At 38.4% G+C, this 26,187-nt stretch overlaps 1 protein-coding gene across 1 annotated transcript in view; it reads left to right on the top strand.

Annotated features, from left to right (window-relative positions):
* The window catches only part of NEO1 (neogenin 1), a 256,404-nt gene that overhangs the window by 176,515 nt on the left and 53,702 nt on the right, over positions 1-26,187 (top strand). The window contains exons 9-15 of the mRNA XM_019533146.1: positions 6,783-7,002; positions 14,637-14,791; positions 19,226-19,374; positions 20,801-20,939; positions 22,698-22,747; positions 23,557-23,701; positions 25,207-25,317. Coding sequence (XP_019388691.1) covers positions 6,783-7,002; positions 14,637-14,791; positions 19,226-19,374; positions 20,801-20,939; positions 22,698-22,747; positions 23,557-23,701; positions 25,207-25,317 — 969 coding nt within the window. The remainder of the gene's footprint in view (positions 1-6,782; positions 7,003-14,636; positions 14,792-19,225; positions 19,375-20,800; positions 20,940-22,697; positions 22,748-23,556; positions 23,702-25,206; positions 25,318-26,187) is intronic.

The following is a 26,187-nucleotide window of genomic DNA, read 5'->3' on the forward strand; positions in this document are numbered from 1 at the left end:
CTACTCAAGTAAAGCCTTTAATGTAGAATATCTGCCAAGTAATAGTTTGCCGGAACAGAATCAAGCAATTAGCTAGCTAGATATGGTCCCATGTGTTCAGAGTCTGTGTATTGCACAATTGAGACTAACTGGGAACCTTATGGTCTGCAGGCAGCAGATCTGTCAGGTTAATGGTAAGAAATCTTCTCTTCAGTTGATTCAGTAAAATTTGTGTTAAGTTTGGAATTCACTCTGCTCATTGCACAGGCGATGTTCAGACAAATTGGTAGAGCCCCAGGTAGGAAACCTGTACCTCGGTATCACATCCAGTCACATCTAGTGCTTGTCCAGTGTCTGACAAAACATTTATATCTGTGTAGATGATAAGAAACTTACTTTTTCTTTTTTTTTAAATTGTGAGTTAGTGATTGCTCTGGGGACTTCTTGATGCCCAACACCTGCAATGATTGCTTGTTATGGTAGCTGAGGATCATCCTTACTAGGTTAGCAGTTAATCCAGGTGTGTGGTTGGGCTTGTAGCTTAGCTCACTACAGAATGCATTAGAAAGCTGTTCTCTTGGAGTAGGTTAATATTAGGAAAGTTTTTTTTCAGAAAATTTACATTTTTGATCCAGTCCTTATGGTTCACACTGATATGTCAATCTCTTCAACATCTTTTGCTCAAACTGCCGTGTCCTCTGTTGCAGCATGTCCCTGAAATGGACTTTTAGTAACCTAATTAGTCCATGCGAGTGCAGTAGAACTGCTATTCAAAGTATAAGGGGGATGGACTCATTCTGCATCAATTGTGGTTTCCCTGAACCATTTATTTCAAATGCTGTTCAAGGCACCATACTGTATGACATTAAATTGAGTGTGTGTGTGTGTGTACGTACACACACTGTATATATCATTTTTTCTGAGAGCTCTGTCAGAAACAACCCTCAAAATCTCTGCAGGTTGAGAAGATGGATCTGCTGTTTATCTTCCAGGCATGTTAGAACAGCATTCCTCGTCCATGTTTTTATCATGTCACTTGCTGAATATGCATATACGACATGCTGCTAACAATTGAGATTAATGCAAAACTCCCCAGAAGCAGCAATTTAAAGAACATTCCAGAGGACAACAGCTTTAAAAAATTGGTGAAATGGATTTGATTTTTTTTCCACAGATAGCTTGTTAAACCATGCTTAAAGTTTCGAGATAATAAAGTCGTTCCCCTATTGGCATTAAAACTAATTTTAGTGTAATTACCCATTAACATAGCTTTGCACTGCTGAGCATTCTGCTCACATGCCTGTGTACAAATCAGTTTGTAATGGCACTCGAGGCGTTCGGGGTGGGGGAGAAAAAGAAGTAACCTAGTCTTCTAAATGCATTCCACTGCTATCAACATTACCAATTTGCTGCCATGCTGATATTTAATTGTTTCTTCTCGTGGGTGAATTTTCTTGCCTATTCCTTGCTTACCTTACTTGTACAATTTACACACCCTGTGTGCTTTTATTTGGTTCCTGGTTTATTTTTCACACCCTGCTGATTTTTGTTGTGTTTGAGCAATTTACCTACAATGCTGTCAGAAGGAGTATTTCCAGTCTTTTTAGTATTACACAAGGACACAAGCAAGTTTTTGTTAATCTGGGAAATCTTGGCAGCTCTCCCAGACCCTTCAGCTTGATGCCTACGGGTTTGAGCAACTCCAGTACGCACATGACTTTAAGCAAATAATGGATGTTTCATTCTATATGGAGATGAAAATATTAATATATAGTACACATTCGGATGGATTTTTATCTCACCTGTTTAATTAGTGTTATTTGGTGAAAGAGGCAGGTTTCATCAAGTACTTGGGTTTCAGTTTAATTATTTAAATAATCTTTATATAACATTTTAATTAAACGTGACAATTTTTAGTGACAGATAAGACAGGTTCTTTGCCCCACAGAGCTTATAATTTAAGCAAATCATCTGACAGTATCACCAAGACAACATAATGGAAACCAAAATATTAACCTAAGGTAGTCTGTAGATGCGTGTTTTTGTGTTTAGAATGTCAATAAGTGTTGGATTTCTGCAAGGAGAGTTGCTGTAGTAGAGAAGGATTTGCTAATTAGGTTTTTTTTGTGGGTTTTTGTTAGTTTTTTTTTTTCTAATGTTTTTTCTTATAATTCAGAACCTAGATATTGCAGTAGTTTCTTTTACTCCTCCCAGATTTAGGCTAGGTACCTAAAAGGGTGGTTACGATTGATTTCCTTTGTTTATCAAGCCAATGAAATAGCTACTGTTTGAAATTATGTGAATGACATTTTCAAGTGTGCCAAAATCCCAGGAAAAATCAGTGAGTCTTATGTTTTTGAAATTTTGGGATGCTTTAGAAAATGTTATCCAGTGTGAACAGAGCACTTATTTTCACAGGATACAAAACATGGCTCAGAAAACTTTAGAAGGCATTTGGATGATTTAAGTGGAGTCCATACAATGCAACTTTGCTTTGTGTGGTTGTCTAGTATTAACCGTTACATGAACCATGACTGTCATGGAACTGAATAACAAAACAGAGTTCCTAATAGGAGGAGAGAAAGCATCTGCAAGAGGGGTGGGATTTATTTTCAGCTGACATATGAAATGAGATGAGAAAGAAGCAGAGACGTCCATAGAGCCATTGGGGAGACTACTTTTGTGCTCTCTCATCTATAAGGACAGTGCCACATGGAGAGAATAAAAGAAATTTCAGTGATTAGGAGCCTAATTCAGTGCATAGCTTAAGCATGTACTTTAATTTGATAAGAAAGGATCCCTATTGACTTAAGTGGGACTGTGTGCAAGCTTAAAATTCAGCACGTGTTAAAGTGCTTTCTGGATCAGAGCCTAATCATCAGCAATGTTTTATTTATGACCAGAGGAAGAGTAGATGGGCACTGACAGGGTTCTGGATTCTGCTCTGTGAGAAGCTATGCAAAAGACCCTGACAGCTTTAAATCTACCTTTGGTAATACTGGATACTGCCTACTCTGGGAGTTGCCCTAACATGAAAAAATGCCTCTGGCACCAATCGGCTTGAAAAGTCTGTAATGCTAAATTCTGTGGCTACATTTTTTTCCAGTTCCTGAAATACCTCTTTACTCCTTGGTACATCCACTATACAAAGGAGTATGAGATGTAATAATAGTGGGAGGTTACACATGCCAATGCTGTGCAGCTCCTTCACCAAGAAAATTCTTTCCTGGGTTGCAGTAGCCACCACTTGGCACCAAAAGGGTCAAAATCTTGTCCCTGGTCTAGAAGAAATCCCCCAAACAAATTTAGATATCAGTTAAAGAAAAAGATTGGATTCTGATATGAATATGAAACTGCTGGGGTAGATTGGGGTTATGGGCATGATGATTGCACTATTTCTATGGATGAAAACAACCAGTGGCTTTCTCTATGTTCTGTTAGTTGAGGTGCGTATTGAGAAGAAAGTGACCGTAGATCCTCTGCTTGTCTGAAACTTCTAGCACCCTACAACAAAAATACAAAGTAATAATCTCAGGATTTGCATGCTTTGAACAATACCTTCAGTACATTTTTCTTGAAGAAAGAAATTCCAGTAACACTACTGCAGCAATAACAAATATAACTGAAATGTAATGGTCAAGGTGGCTATGCCTATGTTGACAGATCTCAGGACTAAGATTTTCCAGAAATGGACAGCATAGACAGGAGAGAGGAGGTAAAAACGTGGATGGGAACTTCAGCAGAGGTGGAATACATGACAAAGTGATAATGGCATGTTGGCAGATCAGATACAGAAGGAGAAGTCAAGGTTGCCAACTTCCCAGGGAGGGGAAGGAATGCAAGGTCTAAATCAAAGGAAGAGATAGGAGAGATATTATCTTATTTCTAACAGTTCTCTGGCCCAAGAGAAGAGTTTTTTGTCTGAGATATTGTATGTATGATCATTTCATATTAAATAGGCTTTGTTCCTTGGCTTCGATGAAACCCCAGTCTGATAAATGTAGGTGTTCTTAGCTGTCAGCCAAAGAATAGTGCTTCTAGCTGTTTTACACAAAACCTTTTTTTTAAAGCACTGAATCTGCAGTATGAAAATGATATAAAGGTTAATTCTTAGTGGTGTTAAAGCTGTCTTAGTGACATTGTCAGCAGTTGCTTAAAAAAGAAACCAAGAGAAGAGAGTTCTTGTAGATTGTCTTACATGCAAGAGTGTATTTTGTTGATATTTTTCTTAACCTTTTTTTCTGACAACAGTTGCAGTCTTCTCTTCACTTATGATGTCTGGATAGATTTGCTTTCCTATTGTTCCTAGACTTGTATTTTATTCAGTCTATAGCATTTTCTTTGCCACTCATAACATGCATATCATCCACTAATATTGCAGCTGTATCTCTGTGTCTCTGGTGCAAACAGTTGTTACTATATTCTTCCTTCTGATGTTGTAACTATCTAAGTATTTATCATATCAATCTGTAGTCAGCTGAAGAATGAAGCAGAATTCTGAAAATTTTCAGCACTTACATCTGGGTCTGTCTTTTATTGGAGTCCAGGATTAAACACACAACCTGAAATGTGATTCAAGCTACGTAGCCTATATGAGCGATTTTTAGATGATTTTAAATATCAAAATAACTCCAATTTCAAGAGAGGAAGTTAAAAATGTGTTAGCTAAGCAATAAAAATGATATATTTGGCTAAGACATAGTTATTATAAAACAAAACACAATATGACTTTCAGAGTGGCTAAAGGGGCAGTCACATCTATTTCTTTAGTAGTATGAAACAACTTGGACATTACATTTTCTCTATCCTTGTTATGAAATGGACCGAGCCATTTGAGATGCAAATTTAAGAGCCACCACCACATATACACAAACCAGCCTGAGAATTTCAGTCTGCATGGTTTAAGTTGGGAACATTTGTGAAAAACTAACAAAAATCCCTTACAAAAAAAATGTTAGGTGACTATAACTATAGGTATTGCTACCTCTGTCACTTACTATATGGTTATAATTTTGTTTCTCCTACACAGAATATAAACACTAGATTTACTGGGTGGATGTATGGTTTGCCTTGGTAGGAGTTGGGACAAAGCTACTTATGCACTTTCCAGCTACTTTTAACATTAATCCAAGTGATTTGTCCCAGTTTAAAAGAATGTATTACGTATGCCATGTATGACTTCAACAAAGTTTGCATAGGGTTCAGCATGCTACACAGGAACATTGTGTCAGGTGCTGTTAACATAGTATATTTAAAACAATATAGCTCTGCAAAAGAAGACGGAATGAGAAGCAGTTGGCAGGGATAAGTAATTTTTTTTCTGGATGGAAGTAGGACCTCTTTTGGGAGGAAAAATCCTCATGTATCAACTGCCTAGGAAGTTTATCCTGCATAATGTGATGGCTGTATCCCAACCCAAATTCCTGCATATATCAGTTATACCAGGGCTGTTCAACTGGCAGCCCATGGGCTACGTGTAGCACCTGAGGGGTTAATTTGCAGTTTCAGGAATCCAACCACTGCTCCCTCCACTGTCCCAGCTTCAGCAGCAGCAGCCAGGATCTTCCGGTTCCCCTTCTCTCCTGGCTTCTGTTTCCTGCCCCTGCCCTAGGGCGCAAGGTGTTTTCATGTGAGATGGGCCACAAACTCCCGTGGCACTGCAGGCTGAAAGCTGAGGGTAGAGCCAGTGTAGTGGGGGAGAGGGCCCCCATGCAGTGTGCAGCCTGCCGCGTAGAAGTTGGATAGCCCCTAGTTCAGCGGTTTCCAAATCATGGGTTGCGACCACAAATAGGGTTCAACATCAGCAGATGGAGTTGCGAGGGTGGGGGCCTGTGGGTTGGGAGTGAGGGGTCATGCTGAAGAACTGGGGCCATAAATGGGATCATGCTGCGGCAAAGTTTGGGAAGCACTGCCTTAGTTACATGAGACAACAAAGCAGGTTGCTTGTGTGTGTAAAACAGTGGAGACCAGCCTGTTTGGCAGGCGTGCCACAAATTAAGCCCTGCTACCTCTCCAAGTGCCAGTCTGATCCCCTTTCCCTGTCCAGTCTGCTTTCTGCCTGGTCTGCTGCTCTGCTTTCTTCTTCCTTCCCTGTGCTCCCTGCCTGCTCTGCTGTTCTGCTTCCTGCTGTGCCTGCTGCTATGCTGCTTGCCCCCTCCCTGGTCTGCTGCATGCCACACACAGAGGCTGCCCATCCCACTTGTGGCACGCATGCTACAGCTTGGCCACCCAAGGTGGCCAACCTTGGTCTTAATTTGTACAGCAAAATCACATAAACTTGCAGAGTCTCTTTAATGAGCTTTATATAAGTCAGGTATTGCTTTTTTAACTGACGCTAGACCAGTTTAATACTCCTTTTTAACCAAGTAACATAGAAAATCTGGTTTAAATGTACTTACTGTCAAATAGCAAATGCAAGTTGAATTTTGGTTTTGTTTCCAAATGTTAAATAATACATACGACTTATTAAAAAAAGTTTTGTTCAGCACTGATATGTTGTCCTCTTATGAGGTGATATTTTATCCTCAGTTTTCACCCTTTCCTTTCCCTTGCCACTTCCATTACAATGGAGATTTAGTCTGCTTGCCCTACAGTGATGTCCTTTAATATTTTTCATTAGTTTTCAGTAGTTACCTTTTGCCTGCATGTCAGCCTTCAGTTTAATGGCCTTTTTTGTGTGTGTTCATTTTGTTTTGTTTCCCATCGTGGTTTTGTTTATTTCTTTTGATTTTTTTTTCCATTTTTTCTTTTTAAACCGTCGTGATGTTTGCCCTTCATATTCCCCAATGTTTGCACATGCCAAGATGTTGCCATCCCAACATTACCTCCCACTTCACTGACCAGTGCCACTACTGACCATCTAGCACCAGCTACAACTGGACCGTTGCCTTCTGCCCCTCGGGATGTCGTGGCCACCCTCGTCTCTACTCGCTTCATCAAACTGACGTGGCGGACACCTGCATCAGATCCTCAGGGAGACAACCTTACCTATTCTGTATTCTACACCAAGGAAGGTATAAACAGGTAAAGACCTATACTTGTAAGCTGTGTTGAGTTCAGTTTCCAAAGTCGATATGATCCCTTCCCATTGGCTTCTAAAGGGAAACAACTTTTACATAGTAGTTGATAAGTGTCCAAAAGCTTAAGGGCTTGAGTGTTTTTCAGTGGTGTACTGCAGATCATTACCACCACTGTCCCGTTTGATTTTATTCTCAATACAGCGCTAAATTTGTAAGGCCCAATTTTAAAATACATTTATCGTTTGAAGCATTGTCATTAAATGGGTATCAGCTTGGTGTTGATTCACTGCAAAAGGTCAGCTACATGCTTTAAGCAGGATGCATAGCAACTAAAAGGGCTTGTGGCCTTTCATTCATGAGTTTTGGGGATTGGGACATTGTCCCACCTATTTAATTCAGTTCATTCTAGTTTGCTAACTGATGGGATCTGCTGCCCAGAATGATAATCTGGCATTGCCATGAATGAAAGCTCCCCTATTTGATAAATGCAAGTTAGCATTCATTTTTGGCAACAGTAGGGTGTGAAGTAGTTTATTACAAGTGGCCTTTTAGTGCATACAGCCACAGGATCATTGATGGGGAGGAGCCTGGCTTTGTGAGCTCTGTAGTGGTCACAGCAAGGAAATGAGGGTGGTGTGCAGGAGGCTTGAAAAAATTTAAGAGCACACTATAATTCAGGGTGGGTTTGGTGACTGAAAATGTCAATCCTGTCCAGGTTCATGCACAAAAGCTAATTTAGGCAGAAGCTGTTAGTACGATTTCCTTTTATCCACAAATGTCCTTTTCTCATTGCCTTGTTCTGGGAATTCCCATCCTTCCCTTAGCTGTTAGAAGGGGCAGTGCCTTTTCATCAGTTTCTGGTCTCTCTGAGTCATTGTGAAGCCCTGAGGCAGTGCCCAGATTACTGTTTCCCCTAACAGTTGGACTTAAAGGGATAATTTACTACCTAGTTACTTGCTTCTCCCTCTTGAGGTTCTTTATTAAGGGAGCAAGATGCATTTGTGCTGAAAATTAGACCATAGGAGCCAGGAATATATTCCTACTGCTATTATGATTAACCAAACAATTGATCAGGAATATTGTTTATTGCAGGATGGTGGAAGTTAAGATTGAAGCTAATATGTACTAGCCCTGTTAAAACGCAACTTTTTGTTGTGCAGATGTTAACCTCATTGTGTCTTTAAACCAGCATGCGTGGAATTTCACAAGCAAATTCTGCAGTCGGATTTTAAAATGGGTTTGGAAAATATGAATAAAAAAATAGGATAAGATCGTATCTTATAACTAATTTGAAAAGAAAAAGGGTTGGTGTAGAAATATGAAGTTTGTGCACTTGAAATTGAATCTGGATTTTTTTTAAACAAAAAAGGTAGGGGGATAATAAGAGGCTCTCAAGCTGAGGTATTTAGAGTCCTGCCATTTTACAGAAAATTGATTAGTTACATAGTAGTGGTTACACTTCATTGCATTGCATTGCATTGCATTGCATTGCATTGCAAAGAAAGACAGCAAAACTACACTAAAGCCAGGATGTTCAAGGTGCCTGAGGGAGCCACTTCCATTGAATTTCCCTTAAGCCTCTTTAAATTCGTAGCCTTGAGGCATTTTTATAGAAGGTGATTAATCAGACAATATCTATATTAAAATGTGGTTCACATGATGAAAAAATCCCTGAATTAAGGATAGCTTCAGGTACTAGCTTGTTACTGACTCCTTTTGCCAATTTGTGGGGAGCAATTATACTTCTGTGTTAAATTTTCTTTTCTCTCTAGTGTTTCTGAGAAAAGACCTGCATACATAGGAGGAACTGATTATATGGAAAATAAACCAGGAAAAGGGGAGACCATTTTTCCTGGAATTTTTAGTCACAGAAACCCTAAATATCCTAAAAAAATTGGCTAAAAAGTCAGAAGAGTGGTTATCTTAAAAGGAACCGGTACTTATTGTTGACAGGCTGTTTTAGTTAACATGTACCTGCCTCTTGAATACTTAAAGTGAAGGTTGCATATGCAATAATAATTTACCCTTTTTGCATATACGTTATGAAAGAGCCTTTAATTATATTAGCATTCTCTGTTCCTTACGATATCAATTTTTTCCTTACTCTTAAGTGCATGAGTATCATTTGTAATATATTTTTAATATTTTGTGCAACTTTCATTGTTGTACCACTGCAGTTTATCTTCACTTTACAATCTGACTTTTAATGTGTTAGAACACTTGCATTCCCCATTGATCCAAATGGGAAGCATGATGTGACAAATGTCAAAATCAAGCCTTGAGATATTTATGTACATATATGTGATTCTGTAAGTAAAAGGACTATTTTTTTAATGTATATGTGTACAAAGGGATAATGGAACGTGTAACCTCATCATTTTCATTTCCTGACTTCTTTGTAGCTGATGATGAAAACTTAGAATTCATTTAATATAGGTGTTTAAATGTGGAAATTTCCCAGGGTTTTTAAAAAGAGGAAAAACAGATAAGAAAACATCCTGTAATATGAAAGAGTTTGACTAAACACCACTGGAATGCCCTGTTGAACACAGCCTACAAAGTCTGCAGGAAATAACCTTTTCCCCATGAACTCTAACGATCTGTACTGCTCCTATCTCCTGTGCAGTGTTCACAGCGTGAGGTAGCATGTCTGTAGAGACATTGCTTCACCCACCGTTGTTTCAGCTCTGTAACATTTTATTCTGTGCAGTGAAGTTGAGCCATGTGAGGATGTGGCCTTCTTGAGGTTTGGGTAGACACTTGAACTTAATGAGAAGACTCTAAAAATGTACTGTTCACAATCAGTGTGTAAAATTAATCAGGATGTCTTTTGGAAGGCTGTTTCCCATATCAGTGTCAGCTTTCTCCTGGGAGCTACTTTAATTTTAATGCTATTTGGGAGAAGTTGAAAGGTTTGGGTTTTTTTGTTGTTTTTTTTTAAAAGGGAGGCTATAGATCTTGCATTTTCCTCATACTCTAAGGCAACTGTGTTAATTTTTATTACCTAAAAGAAAAATGTCTTTCAACAACAGATGAGCTTAAATGAGCATTAGAAAATAAGCAGGTGAAAACAGGGAGTTAAAATGGAAAAGCTTACTAAATAGCCATACCCATGTGACTGTTTCTACCTTTCCTCGTACTAACCCCCCCACCCCCCCCACCCCAACAGATTCTGAAAACTTTTATAAACTCCACTTCTCCCAAATACAGAGGTAGGTAGCTCTGAATATGAAAGAGCATTTTGAGGGTGCATGTTGTTGAGTGCAAAATGTAATTCAGTGTACTAAATTGGAGTCAACAGATGAGGCTGGAAAGGGGGCCTACCAGGAATTGAAGATATCAGGAACATGAGCAATATTAGGTCCATCTACTTCATGGTTCAACAACATGCACTACAAAATGGCATGGATTTTAAATGTGTACAGCCAGATGCTGTGAATTTTTAATTGTCTGTGTTTAGAAACCTTTATCCCTTAAAGGTTTGTTTGGGTGTTTTTGGTTAAATGTCTCTGTTTGCATCCATTGGATAAATCTGCAGGGTATAAGGCAGAGCTTAAGTGAAATGGGTAAGTGACTTTAACTTCCCTAATGTCTGGGTTTATTTTAAGTACACCATTCATTTTGAACTTCCAAGATACATTTATAACTTTTTGTTTTAAAAACTGCAGTATTCTCTCTAGGACTTCTTCTCTTAAGTAATTGATAGCTATTTGCAACCTCAACTCCAGTTTACAAAGCTCTTTGTCAGGGGATTTAGGTGTAGTGAGTTAGGATAGCCTTAATGTTCTGTTGGATAATATAGTTATTCATATTAAACATCTGTTATGTTACCTATTATCCCTACCTAAACACATCAGAGCTCATAAAATGTACTCAAGGCTCCCAAGGAAAAAGTATAAATGAGAGATTCATGTAACACTTAATTAGATTCATCTCAACATATTTTTAACATATTGTTGAGATGGGGGGCATGGTTCTGAGCCATTACTGAAAATTATCCATTTTATGCTCAGTAAATGTTCCTTTTCTATTAAAAGAATTTTAGCATGGGATTTTTTATATTTTAGATAAAACTGATAAATGTGTGCATTTGAAAAAATACAATATACTTTGCATGTAAGTAGGATTCATGGCTATTGATAAACATTAATCTGTTTATACTTGTTCTGCGTAGTTCAGATGCCAGCCATTATTATAAAATATAGGTGTTTTAGGTAGCTCTTCAATCTGAAAATTAGTTTCCAGCTAAAAATGTTGGCAGTGGAATACTTGTAAAAACTAATGGTGTGTTTTTGCGAGTCTTGTTCCTAGTCAGTCTGTTCATTCTCACAGAAAAGATCTTTTATGATATCAAAAGAGAAAGGGGGTGGGGGAAACCCACATTTATTTATTGATTTATTTATTTTATTTCAGGACACGCAATTAAGAGGAAGGTAGGTACTCTGTCAGAAGCTGACAGCTTAACAGTACATTTAAAGTACTTCCATGAAAGGGACCATGAAAGAGAAGGTGCTAAGGAACTTATTTTTGTAGCTCTCCTTTAAAATTACCTCCAGACAGCATTCCCCCCCCCACAACAAAGAATAGGGTAGATAGGCCATAATATTATGGTGATTACCAAACCCCATTTTCAAAATAGTTTTAACCAAACTGTCCCATCTGTGCTTGAGGAAAAATTATGCCAGCTGACTTTATTAAAGCTTAGGTGGAGGGTATCAGACCAAGGCAATGATGGAAAAATCGCATTAAAAACTGACCTGGAAAGGCTAGACAAAGATGTGACAGGGTGAAAGGAGATGGTTTAAAATAGGAGAAGTTAGAAGGCTGTAGTTAAAGTGGTTATAGGCCCCCCAAGGCCCATGGGAGCTGAGAAATGTGGACTTTATTTAAAAAAAAAAAACAACTTTAAAAATCAGTTTTACAGCACTGCCTTTCCATATTGTAGATTGGGGAGAGGGAAAGCGTGCTAGTAACTGTATTCTGACATTCTTCAGTACAAATGAGTTAATGAGTAGCTAACTATTAGCACAGTTTTGTGCCTCCTTCTGTAATTAAAATGTACTAATTAAATGTCAGAGAACTTTGTTCATACAATTTTCATTTTATCAAATCATCGGCGTAGTAGCTATCTTCTTCATAATACCACTCTTTTAATTTTGAAGAGAGAAGAATTTAGCTTTTCAAACAGAGCATAGTATAAGTGATGTTAAAAGCCAGGCATCTAAAAGTTCATGTGGCATAAGTGACACCTATTTGCAAATAAAGGTTATAATTACAGTTGATTTTTAAGCTATAACCATTCCCCTGAACTCTGAGCTGGATATGCCATCTTCAGTGACTTGGCTGTGCACAGCATGTTCCTGGAGCAGCATTTTCTGCCACTCTATAGGCACAATTGATGTTTGCTGAGTTTGGGGGCAATGACACCTCCTGTTGCCATTATACTGAGGCACTCAGTATATTCTCCCAGCTGCTTTATGGCTTGTAACTGAGGTAATGTCAGCATTGTTATTGATCTTCAGTGGCTTGTTAGTGGTTCAGATTTCTCACCTTTTCATATTGCTTAGAATTAATACCTTGGTGCTTCTCTCTTAAAAAAAAATCCTTCTTAAAATTATTTCCCTGGGTCTGTTTGTTTCTTTAAAGATGATAAACATGGGGTAGGGCTTGCTTTGTTAACACAGGTCATAGTTTCAGAGTTTAACCGCCGAAGAGTCCAATAGCTCATTTAGTTTGGCACACTCTACTGAGTGGGCCATTAAATTTCACCCAGTTATTCCTGTATGGAGTTGCATAACTCATGTTTGACATAAATATCTCTTCCGAAGCTATCCTCTTTTGATCTGAAGGCAAGGTATGAAGAATATACCATTTCCCTTCCTAATTTGTTCCAACTGTTAATCACCTTCACAATTAAAAGGTGTACATAGTTTCTCATTTGAATTGGTCTGGTAGCATTTTATAGCTCTTTTATGTTATGCCTCCTTTTCCAGAGCCTTTTGTTGCCGTGTATTTTCTCCCTTTCGAAGAATTTTCACACTCCAATCACCTCTGTCATTTTTATAATAAACCCAATAGCTTAATGATGTTTGGGTTTCTCTTTGCATATTTTTTCTTGGACTTTGTAGCTTTTTCTGCATGCTTCCTGTTTTTTTAGCATCCTTATAAAAATGTACCCAGAACACACTGCAGTATTTAGTATATCATTTATAAATTTTAGAAATTCTAACATTGATTTACTGCTGTCTAAATGGGCCTTCCAGCATGCCGCTGAATACCAATGCAATTTTTCTTTCCACGCTTGCAGATAGGTAGGGTAGAAAGCTCATGCTGCTTTCTAGTGTGATGTAATAATCTGAAATAACGCCCTCCCCACACACACGCACACAATTTTATGGGGGTAGCAGACTTCATTGTATCTCTAGTGAACTACCAACACTCCCCCCCCCCCCCAAAAAAAAATTCCAGTAAAATATTAAAACAAACTCATTTATTTAAGTTGTGAATGGCACCGCAACTCAGCAGCGCACATAAATGGGTCTTGAAGTCAGGACCTAGGTAATGCCTTTACAGAGCATATGAATTTCAACCCAAAATGAAGCTTTCCGATGTGTTTGTATGGATGCCACCCAAAAAATCCTTTAGGCATCTTCGAATAAATTACAATAACAAAATTGCTTCCCCTGACCCAGTTGTTACATCAAGCTTAATGTCTACTCTTTACATCTCGATGCATCTCAGGTCTCATGTAGACTTGAATGAAGTTAAATTAGAACAAGCGGAAGTCTGGTTTTACAATCTCTGTTTAAATGGCTTTTCCCACGGTCCCCAACAAAGTTACCTTTTTTAAGCAACGTAGCTCACAAGCAGCAAACTTGGGAAAAAAACAAGTAAACAAATAGCATTTAAAAATGGTACCTTAACCTATCTGAGAGAGAGGCTTTTCTTTATGTGAACTTTAAAGTTGCTGTACTGAGCCATTGCATTGGTTGAAGTTGTGATGTAAAGTGAGGGAGTGAAAGTTAAAGGTTGAGTTTCCATTCTGTGGAATTTGAACAGTGACCACTATCCTTCTATAATAAGTGCTGTAAGAGTTGTCTGTTATTGCCCTGCATCTCACAGCGTACTGTTTCTTAGTCATTTAAGAAAATTCAGTTACCAGGATGAAGTAAAGTTTGAGATAATAAATTGTTCCTTTAAAAAAAATCCTCTAAATCTAGCCAAACTATTATAAACTTTCTTATTTTCGCTTCCCTGCAGACTTGAGACTTGTATGGCATATTTTTAGTCTAAATTATTATAGACCCATAAATAATTAAGAATATCCAATGAAACAATACTTTTCATACCCCTTTGTGTGGTGTTAAGTAGAAGACTTTTTATTTCTAAAAACTTCTGCTACCTACTTACAGGGAAATTGCAGAATGAGAAGCTGTTTTGGCTTCCATACATTTGGCATATAACTGTAAAGTACAACTGGGGTCATGTAATGTATTGTGCCAGTAACTTGTAAGATAGATATGTGCAAACAAAATGTATTATTTGTTCCAAGTTTTGTCTGGTAATTCTTTTTATTCCCCCTCAGTCCTTTTACTAACTAGCAATTGCTTTCCTGCCTCAAACCTTTCTTTCCTAAAGGGAACGTGTTGAAAATACAAGTCGCCCTGGGGAGATGCAAGTGACAATCCAAAACCTGATGCCAGAGACAGTCTACATTTTTAGAGTTGTGGCTCAAAATAAACATGGCCCTGGAGAGAGTTCAATACCATTGAAGGTGGCAACTCAGCCTGAAGGTAAGCCTTTAAGTATTTCTGCCCATGCTGACTTCCATTGACCTAGATCCATAACAGACAGGAGACATTTTTTCTTCCCCTTTTCCTGGATTTTTTTCCAGAAGAGTTGCTTCTCACAGTCTGGTTGCACTTGTTGACCTTGTTAGCTTAGATTCCAATTGACATTTTGCATATCTTTTTCATCGTACAATAATTTGCTAACCTGTATTATTTATGTAACATAACATTTGGGTAATTAAAGAATGAAACATTACCATTTTTAGCCAATTTTGCATTTGCAACGCATCTCAGACAATCTTACCCTAATACTTCCACATTTTAAAAATGGGTTCACTGGCATTCAAATTGAGTAATTATTAATCATTTTAAGATTTAAAAACAGACATATGTTGCAATTGTCCCCCAAATCAAGTGTTTTTAAACGCAAGAAATTCCAAGTTAAAATAATTCAAACTTGTTGACATCATGGAAACGCAGTTAAGTCACTGAACTCCGTCCTATAATCATGTGATCTGTAAGCCACAGAGTCATAATTCATGTTAATACCATTATATGGTCCTAGATTAAACTAATTTGTAAGGATGTAATAAAGAAGGGATTGGCAACCTGCAGCCCCCAAAGGACAGCAATGGCCTGCAATGACAATAACTGGCAGGGGAGAGAGGTGGCATATGACAAGTAGGGTGTCAGAATGGAGGACCTCTGGGAGGCTGCTGCTTTTCTCACCACTGAATCCACTGTTGCCTGTTGCTGTCAGCAACAGTGATCAGTGGCACTCAAGAGGCAGGCGCATGGGAGTGACCACTGGGTTTTGGAAAACGCTGCCCCACTGCATGTGGCAGCAGGGGGATCAGCAAGGGAAGCAGCCAAGTTGCCATGACAAGCCTGTCTTGGGGCTAAGCCATGCTACTTTAGCCTCCCAGAGCACAATTAAGACAATGTGGGCATATTGATCATTATACTTCCGTACCTGGAGGTCCCCTGTGCTATCATCTCTAAGGGTTGCAGGAGAGGAAGGCAGAGCCTCAATCCCAGTGGGACCAGTGGGAGACAGCGGCCTTATTTCAAGTGCATTTTTTGTGAAATTATCTGAAGAACCTCCCAATCATGGAAGATAGGATGCTAGGCTATGTACTATTTTCCAATGAGTTGTAACTATATGGGAGTGCTGAAGAATCAATTTTGTTAAGCTCATTCAGGGCAAAATAAGGAGTCTGATCCAGGGAGCAAACGTATCTTAAGGGACCCTTTTTAATTACTTTTAGATCAACAACTAATTCAAAAATATTTTAAAAATTCATTTGTTTAGAGGGAGTGGGGAAGAATACATGCTCTGTTCCTCATGTATATTGGTGTTAAAATGCAGTGCCACGCATAGATACATGAGCCAGCTCAGGTCCTGGCAGCTCTGTTGTTCTGTTAGCGTGGTGTTTTGTTCAGGGCAATATACCCCACTTTTTCAGTTAATGCTTAAGGATGCAACCTGAATATTCTGGTAAAGTAGATGTATAGAAGTCAGAAGGGGATTGAGTCAAAAGAAATTGGAAGGATTCTGGAAATTCTTTTCAAATATATGAAATATTTAACTGCCCTCTGAAAATCAGCATTTGGAGGGGAAAAGTCCTTTTAGGAGTAGATATGGGATAGATTTAGCTCTTGGTGCTAATTGAATGAAATGATTCATAAGGAAATAAAGCAAACAACAGTTAGCCAGAATGCACCAGATTCAATTCTCTCCACTTCAGTAAGCAGATCTAATTAAAATTTTGTCTGTATCACTTTTATCCATGAAAGGAAGATTATAGTTCTGTCTTGCAGGAAGTTATTTCCTCAGACAGGCAAGTATCTGTTAATGGACATAGAATGCATTTTTTGTACAATACTTTTTAGAGCCCTTATTGCTTCAAACTGTTGTATAGCGGAATATTTATAGGGAGGTGCAAGTCTGATAGGCATCACATTAGCTGAGGGAAAGAAAAGTCTTTAAGATTGGCTCTCTTGTCTAGGGTGCAAAGCGAAAATAGGGGGCACTTGAAAATAATTTTGATGGATTATCAGGCCTTCTAAAATCACTAACATATTTTCTAAACATAATTATTAATACACTCACAAGCACAAAAAAATTCACAATATTCTGCCTGCAGTCTCATCGTCTATACCCATCTGTATTTGATTCCTTCTCAGGTGGACCCTTGTATATACCATCTTAGCCTTAAGACTAATTTGCAAAAATGGACCAAGCAGGGGGAGGACCCATCTACCTCTTGCATTCAGTACTTTTCAGGGATTCAAGCAGGATGTGCTTGGATCATGCTGCAGGCATCTTAAGTCTGCTTAGGCTGCTAGTAGGTAGAATATGATCTGGTTTGAAGTGTCGAGTTTCATACCATTCCTCAGATCTGCACTTTGGATTGCTAGATTTGATTGTTTGCTGTAGACTGAGCTTTCCTGGGCATATTGATAAGTTCCTGAAAGGTTTGGTGGTTCTCTGTGTCCCAAGACTAATACATTTTATTGTACTTAATATATTGTCTGCTAATGGGCAGAGAATGCAAGGAAATAGTTAAATTGCTGCTACTTATCTATGAATACGTACCAGATTTGTTATGCTAGTGGGTTTTGAAAGTAATATTTATTCTGCAGACATTTGCGAGTTGAAGGATAAGAAATATAATGCATAAAATCAGCTGGGTTTAAATACACAGAGATAAAGCATATTTAATGGCATGCATTTAATCATATTTACTCAAATATTAGATAACCCTGAATATTAGTCAAACCCTTCCCCCCAGTAATGTACTAATTTGTTATACTTTTCCAAGTATATAACTTAATTATTGGAGGTTTGGTTTGAATTTGTCCCCCTTCCACTGCTACAGCAGGGAAAATAAATCTTGGAAGGAGTCCAGTGGCTCCCTTGCCCTCTGCATCCCAAACTTCTTTCTCCTACAGCCCCTTCTTCCCCTGCTCCATTTAATGTCAGACCTGCTTTCCCTGCGCATGTAAAAGTGGGGGGCAAATTTGAAAGCACTAACTTGGAAATCAACATGTTTACAGTAATTTAGTTTGTCTACAATTGATGCATTTTACCTTTTTTGAAACTGCTGCAAGTTCTAGCACAGGTATTCCATAAACACACTATTAAGCAGCACTTTGTACATACTTTATATATAGTACAAACTGTGTATGATATTTGTCCAAGCCAAAAGGATCATGATTTGCCATATAGTTTACTGGGCTGGGTCCCAACAGTCAACAGCATTTTAAGCCATGGTGATCCCATTGCTTGGCACTGCTCAGTATGAGTGTATATTCCAGATACCCCCCAACAAAGGTTCTATGTGCTAATTAGCACATCCCACCCCACCCCAATGACTGGAACTGGGTATTCTTGTCTTGGGATCCTCCAGAAATTTATCTGCAGATAAGGCTTAGGGCAACGTGGTCCAGGTCCACCTCATGGAGGGCAGGGCCACATTAATCATATGCAACAGGCTGAGAGAGGGGATGATAAGAGAGATTCCGGGTGAACTGTTGAGGAGCCCTGATTGGTGATGTTTGTTAGGCATTCAAGGCCAATGAAGAAACAGGAATTTTTTGAATGGGGAAAAAAGGCACAGCTTAGCTGTGGAAGTGAAGAGAAAGTAAAAATATATTCAGTATAGTGGCTCACCATGACCTGAAAATAGTTGGCACTGAGTGCAGTGAGCACTACCGTACATTTTCTTTATGTGGGCTTCAGTAATCTTTCCTTGTGGTAGGTTCTTATCAGTATGTTTGCCCAATGTGGGCCATGTGTTTAAAGTCATGCTCAGTGTTGGCTGCATTAATTAACTTCATAGTTGGTTTCCATTTTTGAGCATGTTAATGGTAGCAATTTAATTATAGACAGTGTATTTAATAAGTTTCATTGTATGTGAATGTAAGACAAGGACGCTTTTTCCCTGTGTTGGTTGAGGAAAAACTTTGTCTTTTATATTTAAGTAAAGATGGTATTAGGTAACCATATCACATCCTTATCATAAACATTTTTGGGGGGGTCTGAAACTAAGAGTTTCTTCCAGGAAAGAAAGCCTTATCATTGAACGTTAGAAAAATGTCCACTTGTCTACAACCTAAAAAGCAGTTCATTTTATGAGGTACATAGCATATTTCTAATTGTGTTAAGTCTTTTAGGAGGTGGAATTTAATCATCTCTATCTAGAAAAAATGGCTAAGATGATCAGTACTTTACTAATCAGGCATAGCCAATTAGAGAATTGATGACTATTCTGAATGTTGCCCAGTTTCGATATACTATTTGAAACGTAGTTTTATTGCTTGGCTTTCAAAAATACCCTTTTTATCATGTTTTCAGGACTCGCCCCCAGCATATTTAGTGTAAAATTGAGTGTTCAGAGCAGTGAACTTACAGTAGTTCTGTCTTCATTCCAGTTCAACTTCCTGGTCCAGCACCCAACATTCGAGCATATGTCAACTCTCCCACTTCAATCACTGTCACCTGGGAAACGCCATTGTCTGGCAATGGAGAAATTCAGAACTACAAGCTTTATTACATGGAAAAGGGGATGGATAATGAGCAGGTATGGTGGATCTCTGGACAGTTTATAATGCCATTTAATTCTGGTTAGACATTATACGGATGTAGTAATTGCAAGTTCCATTTTAGAAGAATAGGTCTATGTTTTGGCTCATGTCATTTAGCGACCTACTGGTAATTGAACTCATTAGGCATGATCTAGACTTGTCTTGCACCAGCTTCACTAAAATTGTTTTAAAAATATGTTATGTTAAGCAGATATAATCTCATGAGTGGAGGTTCTTACCATTTTACAATGGTGCAGCATACAGTAACTGCTTTTCTAGCTGGGTTTACATTGGTTTAGCCAAATTATTGTTTTAAAAACTGTAACTGGTCCAACTGTTGTATGGAAACAAAACTTTAGACTGGCAGATATCAGTCGGTTAATACGAACTGGATTCGGAAGGAGTAGGAAGGTTAGAAAGCTTTAAGAGACTCAGGCCTAAATAAAAAAAAAAAAAACCCTCTGGGATTTGGGCTCGTTTGATGAGCTTTAGTTAAAGCACCCTTGCTGCCATTTTAGAATGCAGGGATGCTGATACATGAAATGCTGCAGTGCTTTAATTAGAGTGGCTCTTGGAGCCACTCTAATTTAAAGTCTCCCCCATCCCCTTTTCCCTGAGCATGTGTAAAAATGCCCATTAACTCAGGATATGTGAAGTAGACTAGCAAAAAAAATTGGTGATAGATTCACTTTTAATCTATTTTACTGAAAACCATGACCCCCACTAATTTAGTTGATGATTTCCATGTGATCTCTAACCTTGGCAAATTGTTATTATTTTGATTGCTTAAACTCAGTAGCCAGTCATTTGATCTCATATTTCAGAGAAAGCAGGGGGGATCCTCTTAAGTGACTAAGTCTTCTGGACTTGAAATGTTATAGCAGCAATGTTGTAGACTTTGACTTGGCCATAGGAGACTGAGAGTTAATCCCAGCCTCTCAGTTACTCATCCTCACTCACCTGGGATTCCAGCTAAAAAATAATTGCAAGAACAGTTGAACATACTATTTAAAATGTTAATGCAGATTTAAGACGTTTACCTTTGACTGAATCTGTTGTATCCCTGAACTAAAATAAATGGCATTGCTTTTGTTTTTGTTAGTTCCATCCCACTGTTTAAAGTAGAAGCATTAGCATGTAATAAATAAGTTTGTCAAATCCATTTTCATTAAGAGATCCCCTCTCCTCTTGGTACAATTCAATTTTTTATCAGTATTATGCCGTACACTGCATAAATACTGTTGTTTTTGTAAACCTACTATTTGAGTATGAACTTTTCAAACCAGAGTTTATATCTGCTGTTGGCTTAAACAGATTCCACCACAGTGGGACCTCAAGGCTTTGAGCATTATGACACTGTAAATAAAAACATGATAGATTCAGCATTGTTTTTAGTTCACATCTATGTTGGTTTATGCCCAGGATGTTGATGTGGGAGGTCACTCCTACACCATTAATGGCTTGAAGAAATACACAGAGTATAGCTTCCGAGTGGTGGCCTACAATAAACATGGCCCTGGAGTGTCTACCCAAGATGTTGTTGTGCGAACGCTGTCAGATGGTGAGTTGCTTTAATCCAGTTTTCTTGTGGAAGACATTATCTCTTTTGGTTAAATTGATTTTTAACCATAGAAACCTTCAGGAATTTTCTGTTGCCTTATGTCAGGGTGGTAAGACTGCTTCATGTGGTCATGCATGCTGAATAAACTTCATTGAGCTTGTCCACACTGGTTGGAAGGAAATTACTATACCTACAAAAGCAGCTGGTTTTATACTAATAAGTTTTATACTAATACAGGTTCTATAATGTCAACAGCATTAGTTCGCTTCATGGGCAAATGGGTCTACAAAATATTTAAAAAAAAAGACAGGGTCAGAATACTATTGAGCCCAGAAATTCCAACTTATTTTTTTTAACTCTCATAATTTATTATGTGTTAGCAGACTTTCTATTAAGTGTGTGATTTTTAATTGTGTTAATAGATAGCAGTCTTGCATAATAAACTTTAGCCTGGCATAAATGCTCATATATGAATGATAACTCCCCCAAGCTGCATCTTAAAATTGATGGATGAATAGCAGTAGTGACACAAACAGCACAGCTATGATAAATTTATGGTTTCTTTGATTCATAATTCTGTACCGTGATTTTTCCCTGTATTTTTCTTTCCTATTTTCTCTTTAATAATTCACTTGCTAAGTCTGCTTAGTTGTCAGAGAAAAACACTATGTATTTTTGTTCTGGTTCCCATGTGGATATTGTTAAATCGGTTGTTTATAATACTAGAAAAACTGCCTGCTTTTAGTAGTTCAGGCAAGACAAATGGAAGTGGATGTGAGTAAATGGGGATCTATGAAAAACTGGTCACAGTTAATACTAACTTCTGCCTATAATATTTAGTTATGAAATACACTTGTAATTATTTTTCTTTTACGAGCTGTTTTTAGACACCATCTTCCTTTGTCTGGTCCTTTCTCACTATTTGAAAGCAGATTCCCCTTGCAGAAAATGTTCAGCTTCTTCTGTTTTTTTCCTTTTAAACTATGTTAGTGCTTATTAAAGAATACAAGGCTTGATCCTCAGTTGTGCTGATTTCGGTTCAGGTCAGCTGGAAAGGGAGAAACAGAAAAAAAATCAGTCTATATACCAGCCTTCCCTAGTTATGAGGTTAGTTAGGAGCCTGACCAGTTCCCAGTATAAATTGCAGTAACTATAGGTCTGCTCTTCACAAATGCTCTCTGGAATGGTCCTGTAGGAACTGTTCCTCTCGCAAAGGGTCATCAGACCATAGGATGCTCTGGTCCTTATCACTCTCAACTGAACACCGTAATGAAGAATAGAAGGCTGGAAAACGGCAGCAAACTTTGCAGAGAGCTCCGACCCCTCCTTTTCCATGAGTAGATTGACTTAAACCCCTTGGTATACCATTTTCCTTGTGCAGAATATCACTGGTCAGAATGTCCAATCTGGATACCCTGAGGAGTTAGGCACCTGCATACATGTCTCACCTCTGAAAGGTGTTGCGTATCAGTCTCCTATTGAAATCTGTGTAAATTATAGATTATCAGTAACCTGGAACCTCAGATTGCTTTTATGTAGGTGCATAATGATAGGTAATGGGATTTAAAAAATTACATCCTACATCATGGCAAAATGCTCCTTATATGCACAGTTACTCTATATTGTATTTAGGGTAGGGCACCATCATCAGTATATCAAACATGATCTAAGGCAAGAGGGATTTGTACTTTATATAAGGACTGGTATCTGGCAGGAATCATATAGTTTTTGAGGAATAATCTTTTAAAATGTTTCTAGTTCCCAGCGCTCCACCCCAGAATCTGTCCCTGGAAGTCCGCAATTCCAAGGTAAGATGTTGTGCATTTGCTGTTCTTAAAGGGAAAAATGAAAGTAGATTGGTCCCAGATCACCCACAATTTAGGGCCTTTTAGGGTCTTACTTCAAACCACTCCACCCAGTCTAGCAGGCTTTTCCATGTACCTTTTCACACCAATCCCAATCCTATAATATCTCTGAAAATACCCCGGTTTGGGGCATGGTTTTTTTGTCTGAATCACCTGGGCCCTCTATATCTGTATTTTCTTAATTTCCAATCCTTTGAACAACGTTATCAGTTTTAGTATAACTGTGAGGTCTTGTTCACAGTGCCTGGAGGTTTCCATTCACTTTTATATGCTCTAAAGACCACTTCTTAAACTGTGGTTTAGAGCAGTGTAAACTCCGGTGGGGGTTAAGAATACAACATACATCTAAATGGGAGACAGGCAGTGGCAATGGGTTAACTTGATGTAGAGGTTGATTATTAAGGAAAAGAGAAGTTCAGATCAGACAGAAGAGCCTGAGGCATCAGAGCTAAAACCTGTTCCCAGTGCTCATTAACTACTGCTGTGTGTGTGTGTGCGCGCACATATGACTATGGCTTCCTGGGTGGTCTAGAATAATGCACTCATCCTTTTTTATTTTATTTATTAAGATTTTAGAATTTGAGTATTTTTGCAGGTTAGTTATCAACTCTTTCCTCAACCTCTTTTTTCACCTTTTCTTTTTATGTGGGACAGCACTTCAGTCAAACTGGTAATGCATGCAGCATTAGCAATAGAACGTCTGATTGGCTGAAGGGGAGGCAGTGACTTGTAATATGTTTTGCCTTCTACAGAGCATCATGGTACATTGGCAGCCCCCTCCTCCTGGTACCCACAATGGTCAAATCACTGGCTACAAAATTCGCTATCGTAAAGTTTCTCGTAAGAGTGATGTAACAGAGAGCATCGGCGGGACACAGATTTTTCAGCTAATTGAAGGTGGGTTGTTTTATGTTATCCAAAACCTGAAAGAAGCAGCATTTAAAATGTGTTTCTCAGGATTTGAAGAGGCGCTGACTATTTCTTGGGGAGGGAGGGCTATTGCTGCTTGCCTTCACACGTGATCTGAAAATATTTTAAGTGAACGAACTGAATTAATTTGGGACAGCATGAGAGAGTGGTTAGGGCAAAGTGAAGTCAGGTGTCCTGATTCTGCCACAGTCTTGCTGTGTGAACTGAACTGGACTGAACTGACTTTTATTTTTAGATAGATATCATCCATGATATATTGCTTTTGCCAAGAAAGATAAAATGACACCCTAACTAAATGAGCATGTGCTTAACAGGATGTATGGTTTGTTCTTAGACCTGCCAGCTCTGACTCCTAATGTGTTCTAGTGGTTGCTGTGAGAAGAGCAAGGGCTGGCTGGTTTGTATTTAAAACACGAAGAACCAAAACATTTGGTTCAATTCCCGCATCATAGAATCAATACAGTTAGTAAATGTAAACTCAGTGTTGCTTTAAATATCAATGGATGGCTTTCAGGGAATTTTTTTTTCCTTTGGAACTAGCATCCACAATCCAAATGTTGCAGCATTCTGCTTTTGTATGAAAACAATAAAGAAAACTGATTAGGAAATTGTTTACAGGTGAAAGTAAAACTGACCTGTCTCCATAGAGCTAATATAATAACCACTATACAATGCAAAACAAGCATTGAATTTTAGCTCAGATTGCTTAGGGATTGCTCTGCTGAATGTAAAGATGTATATCTCTTATTTAAAAATAACAACATAAACCAAGATGCTACTTATTTCAACTGGGGAAGCTCTTATTATTCATAGGCATAGCTGATAAATGAGTGTATTAAGCTTGAGTGTATCTTCATATTATTTTGATTATAGCTTGTGGACTTGGATAAATAAGGAATTAATTCCTTGTATATACTTTGGTTGTTAATTATGTGGTATTAGATGTAGAAATTTAGTTATAGAACTGTAAGGCATTCTACCATGCTGATGAAAAGCTTAATAACCTGTAAAGCAAAGCCATTCATTCATCAATTGACTGTATATGCTGCAAACAAACCCTCATGCTGTTCTGCCATTGACCTACAGAGAAGGTCTCCGTAGTGCCATAGTCCTGGACGTCTCCTGTCACAATCTAGCTGTTACACCACAATTTGTGTCAGTCTCCTCTACTGGAGTTTGCACTGTGAAAAGCACTGATTTCCATTTCTGACCTCAGGTTATGCTCAAGCAGCAGTCTCAAGGGTGAAAGGCCAGAACATAATGCAGTTAACTTCCTGGCTCTGTTTCAGGCTTGACCCATACTGTGTCACAGCAGCAGCTACAACATGTGCTTCCATCCATTTACTTTCACATTAACACACTCTTACGGTCAGATTGGTGGGATTCTTGATGTCTTTAATTATAAATTGTGATTCTTTCTGCACACAGCTATAGCTCTTATTTTAATAACTTGCATATTTTTTGTGTATTAGGTCTTGAGCGAGGTACAGAATACAGCTTCCGGGTGGCTGCCTTAACAATCAATGGTACAGGACCAGCTACTGACTGGATATCAGCAGAAACTTTTGAGAGTGACTTGGATGGTAAGGACATAACTAGGTAGCATACTTGTCATTTTAAAGTCCTCTCAGTATCTGAACAATGTAGCTACAAATATGACTCCATTCTTCCAAGACGAACATGATTTTGTTCTATAACATTTACTGTATGGGACTGATGCAGTGGGACTATGAGTTTTATTTATACATATGTTAAATAGTAAAAATAAAGTTCCCATCAGGTCTAGATAGTGGCCTGAAAACTGAAAATGGAATACTGTCCCAGTACTTTGTTATTTTCTGCAGTAAGTAATAGCTTATTACATAATGCCAGTGCCAGATAAGAATGTCTAGATTTTGACCTTAATCATCCAGATGTTCACACACCACAGAACGGGATGAATACTTTTCCTAGATTGAAGTCTGAAATATGATTAGTTTTGCAGTACCTGAAGCATGCTAGTGTCTTACAAAATGAAGCAAGACACAGTTCATAGTTTATTGTTTTGATTCTGAAATGAGCAGTGCGCTGGCAGGGTAGGATAGAGCATTATAGCATGTGTATATGAGATGTTTATTGTGCAGTTGACTAATTAACTGCATAATAAATGTTTCAGCTTCTACACATGCACCCCATTAGGGCACAGGTCAGGTCAGTCCTGAGGCTGCTGTGACCATTGGGGTGTTTTAGATGCTGTAGCAACCCTCCTCCACTCTGCCCTATGTTTGGCTAGCTTTGTGCACTCTGTCTGCTGAAGCCCCGTCCAGTTCTTAATATTGGTTCCCCAGCTCTTCTTGTGTCTACCTCTTTTTCTCTTTCCCTCCATTGTGCCCTGCATTATGAAGTTGGCAAGGGTGTCCAGCCTTCTCATGATGTGTCCAAACCATTGCAGCTTCCTTCATCACACAACCTCC

The sequence above is a fragment of the Crocodylus porosus genome, unplaced genomic scaffold (assembly GCF_001723895.1).
Source record: "Crocodylus porosus isolate Cpor-Errol unplaced genomic scaffold, CroPor_comp1, whole genome shotgun sequence".
NCBI classification, from domain to species: Eukaryota; Metazoa; Chordata; order Crocodylia; family Crocodylidae; genus Crocodylus; species Crocodylus porosus.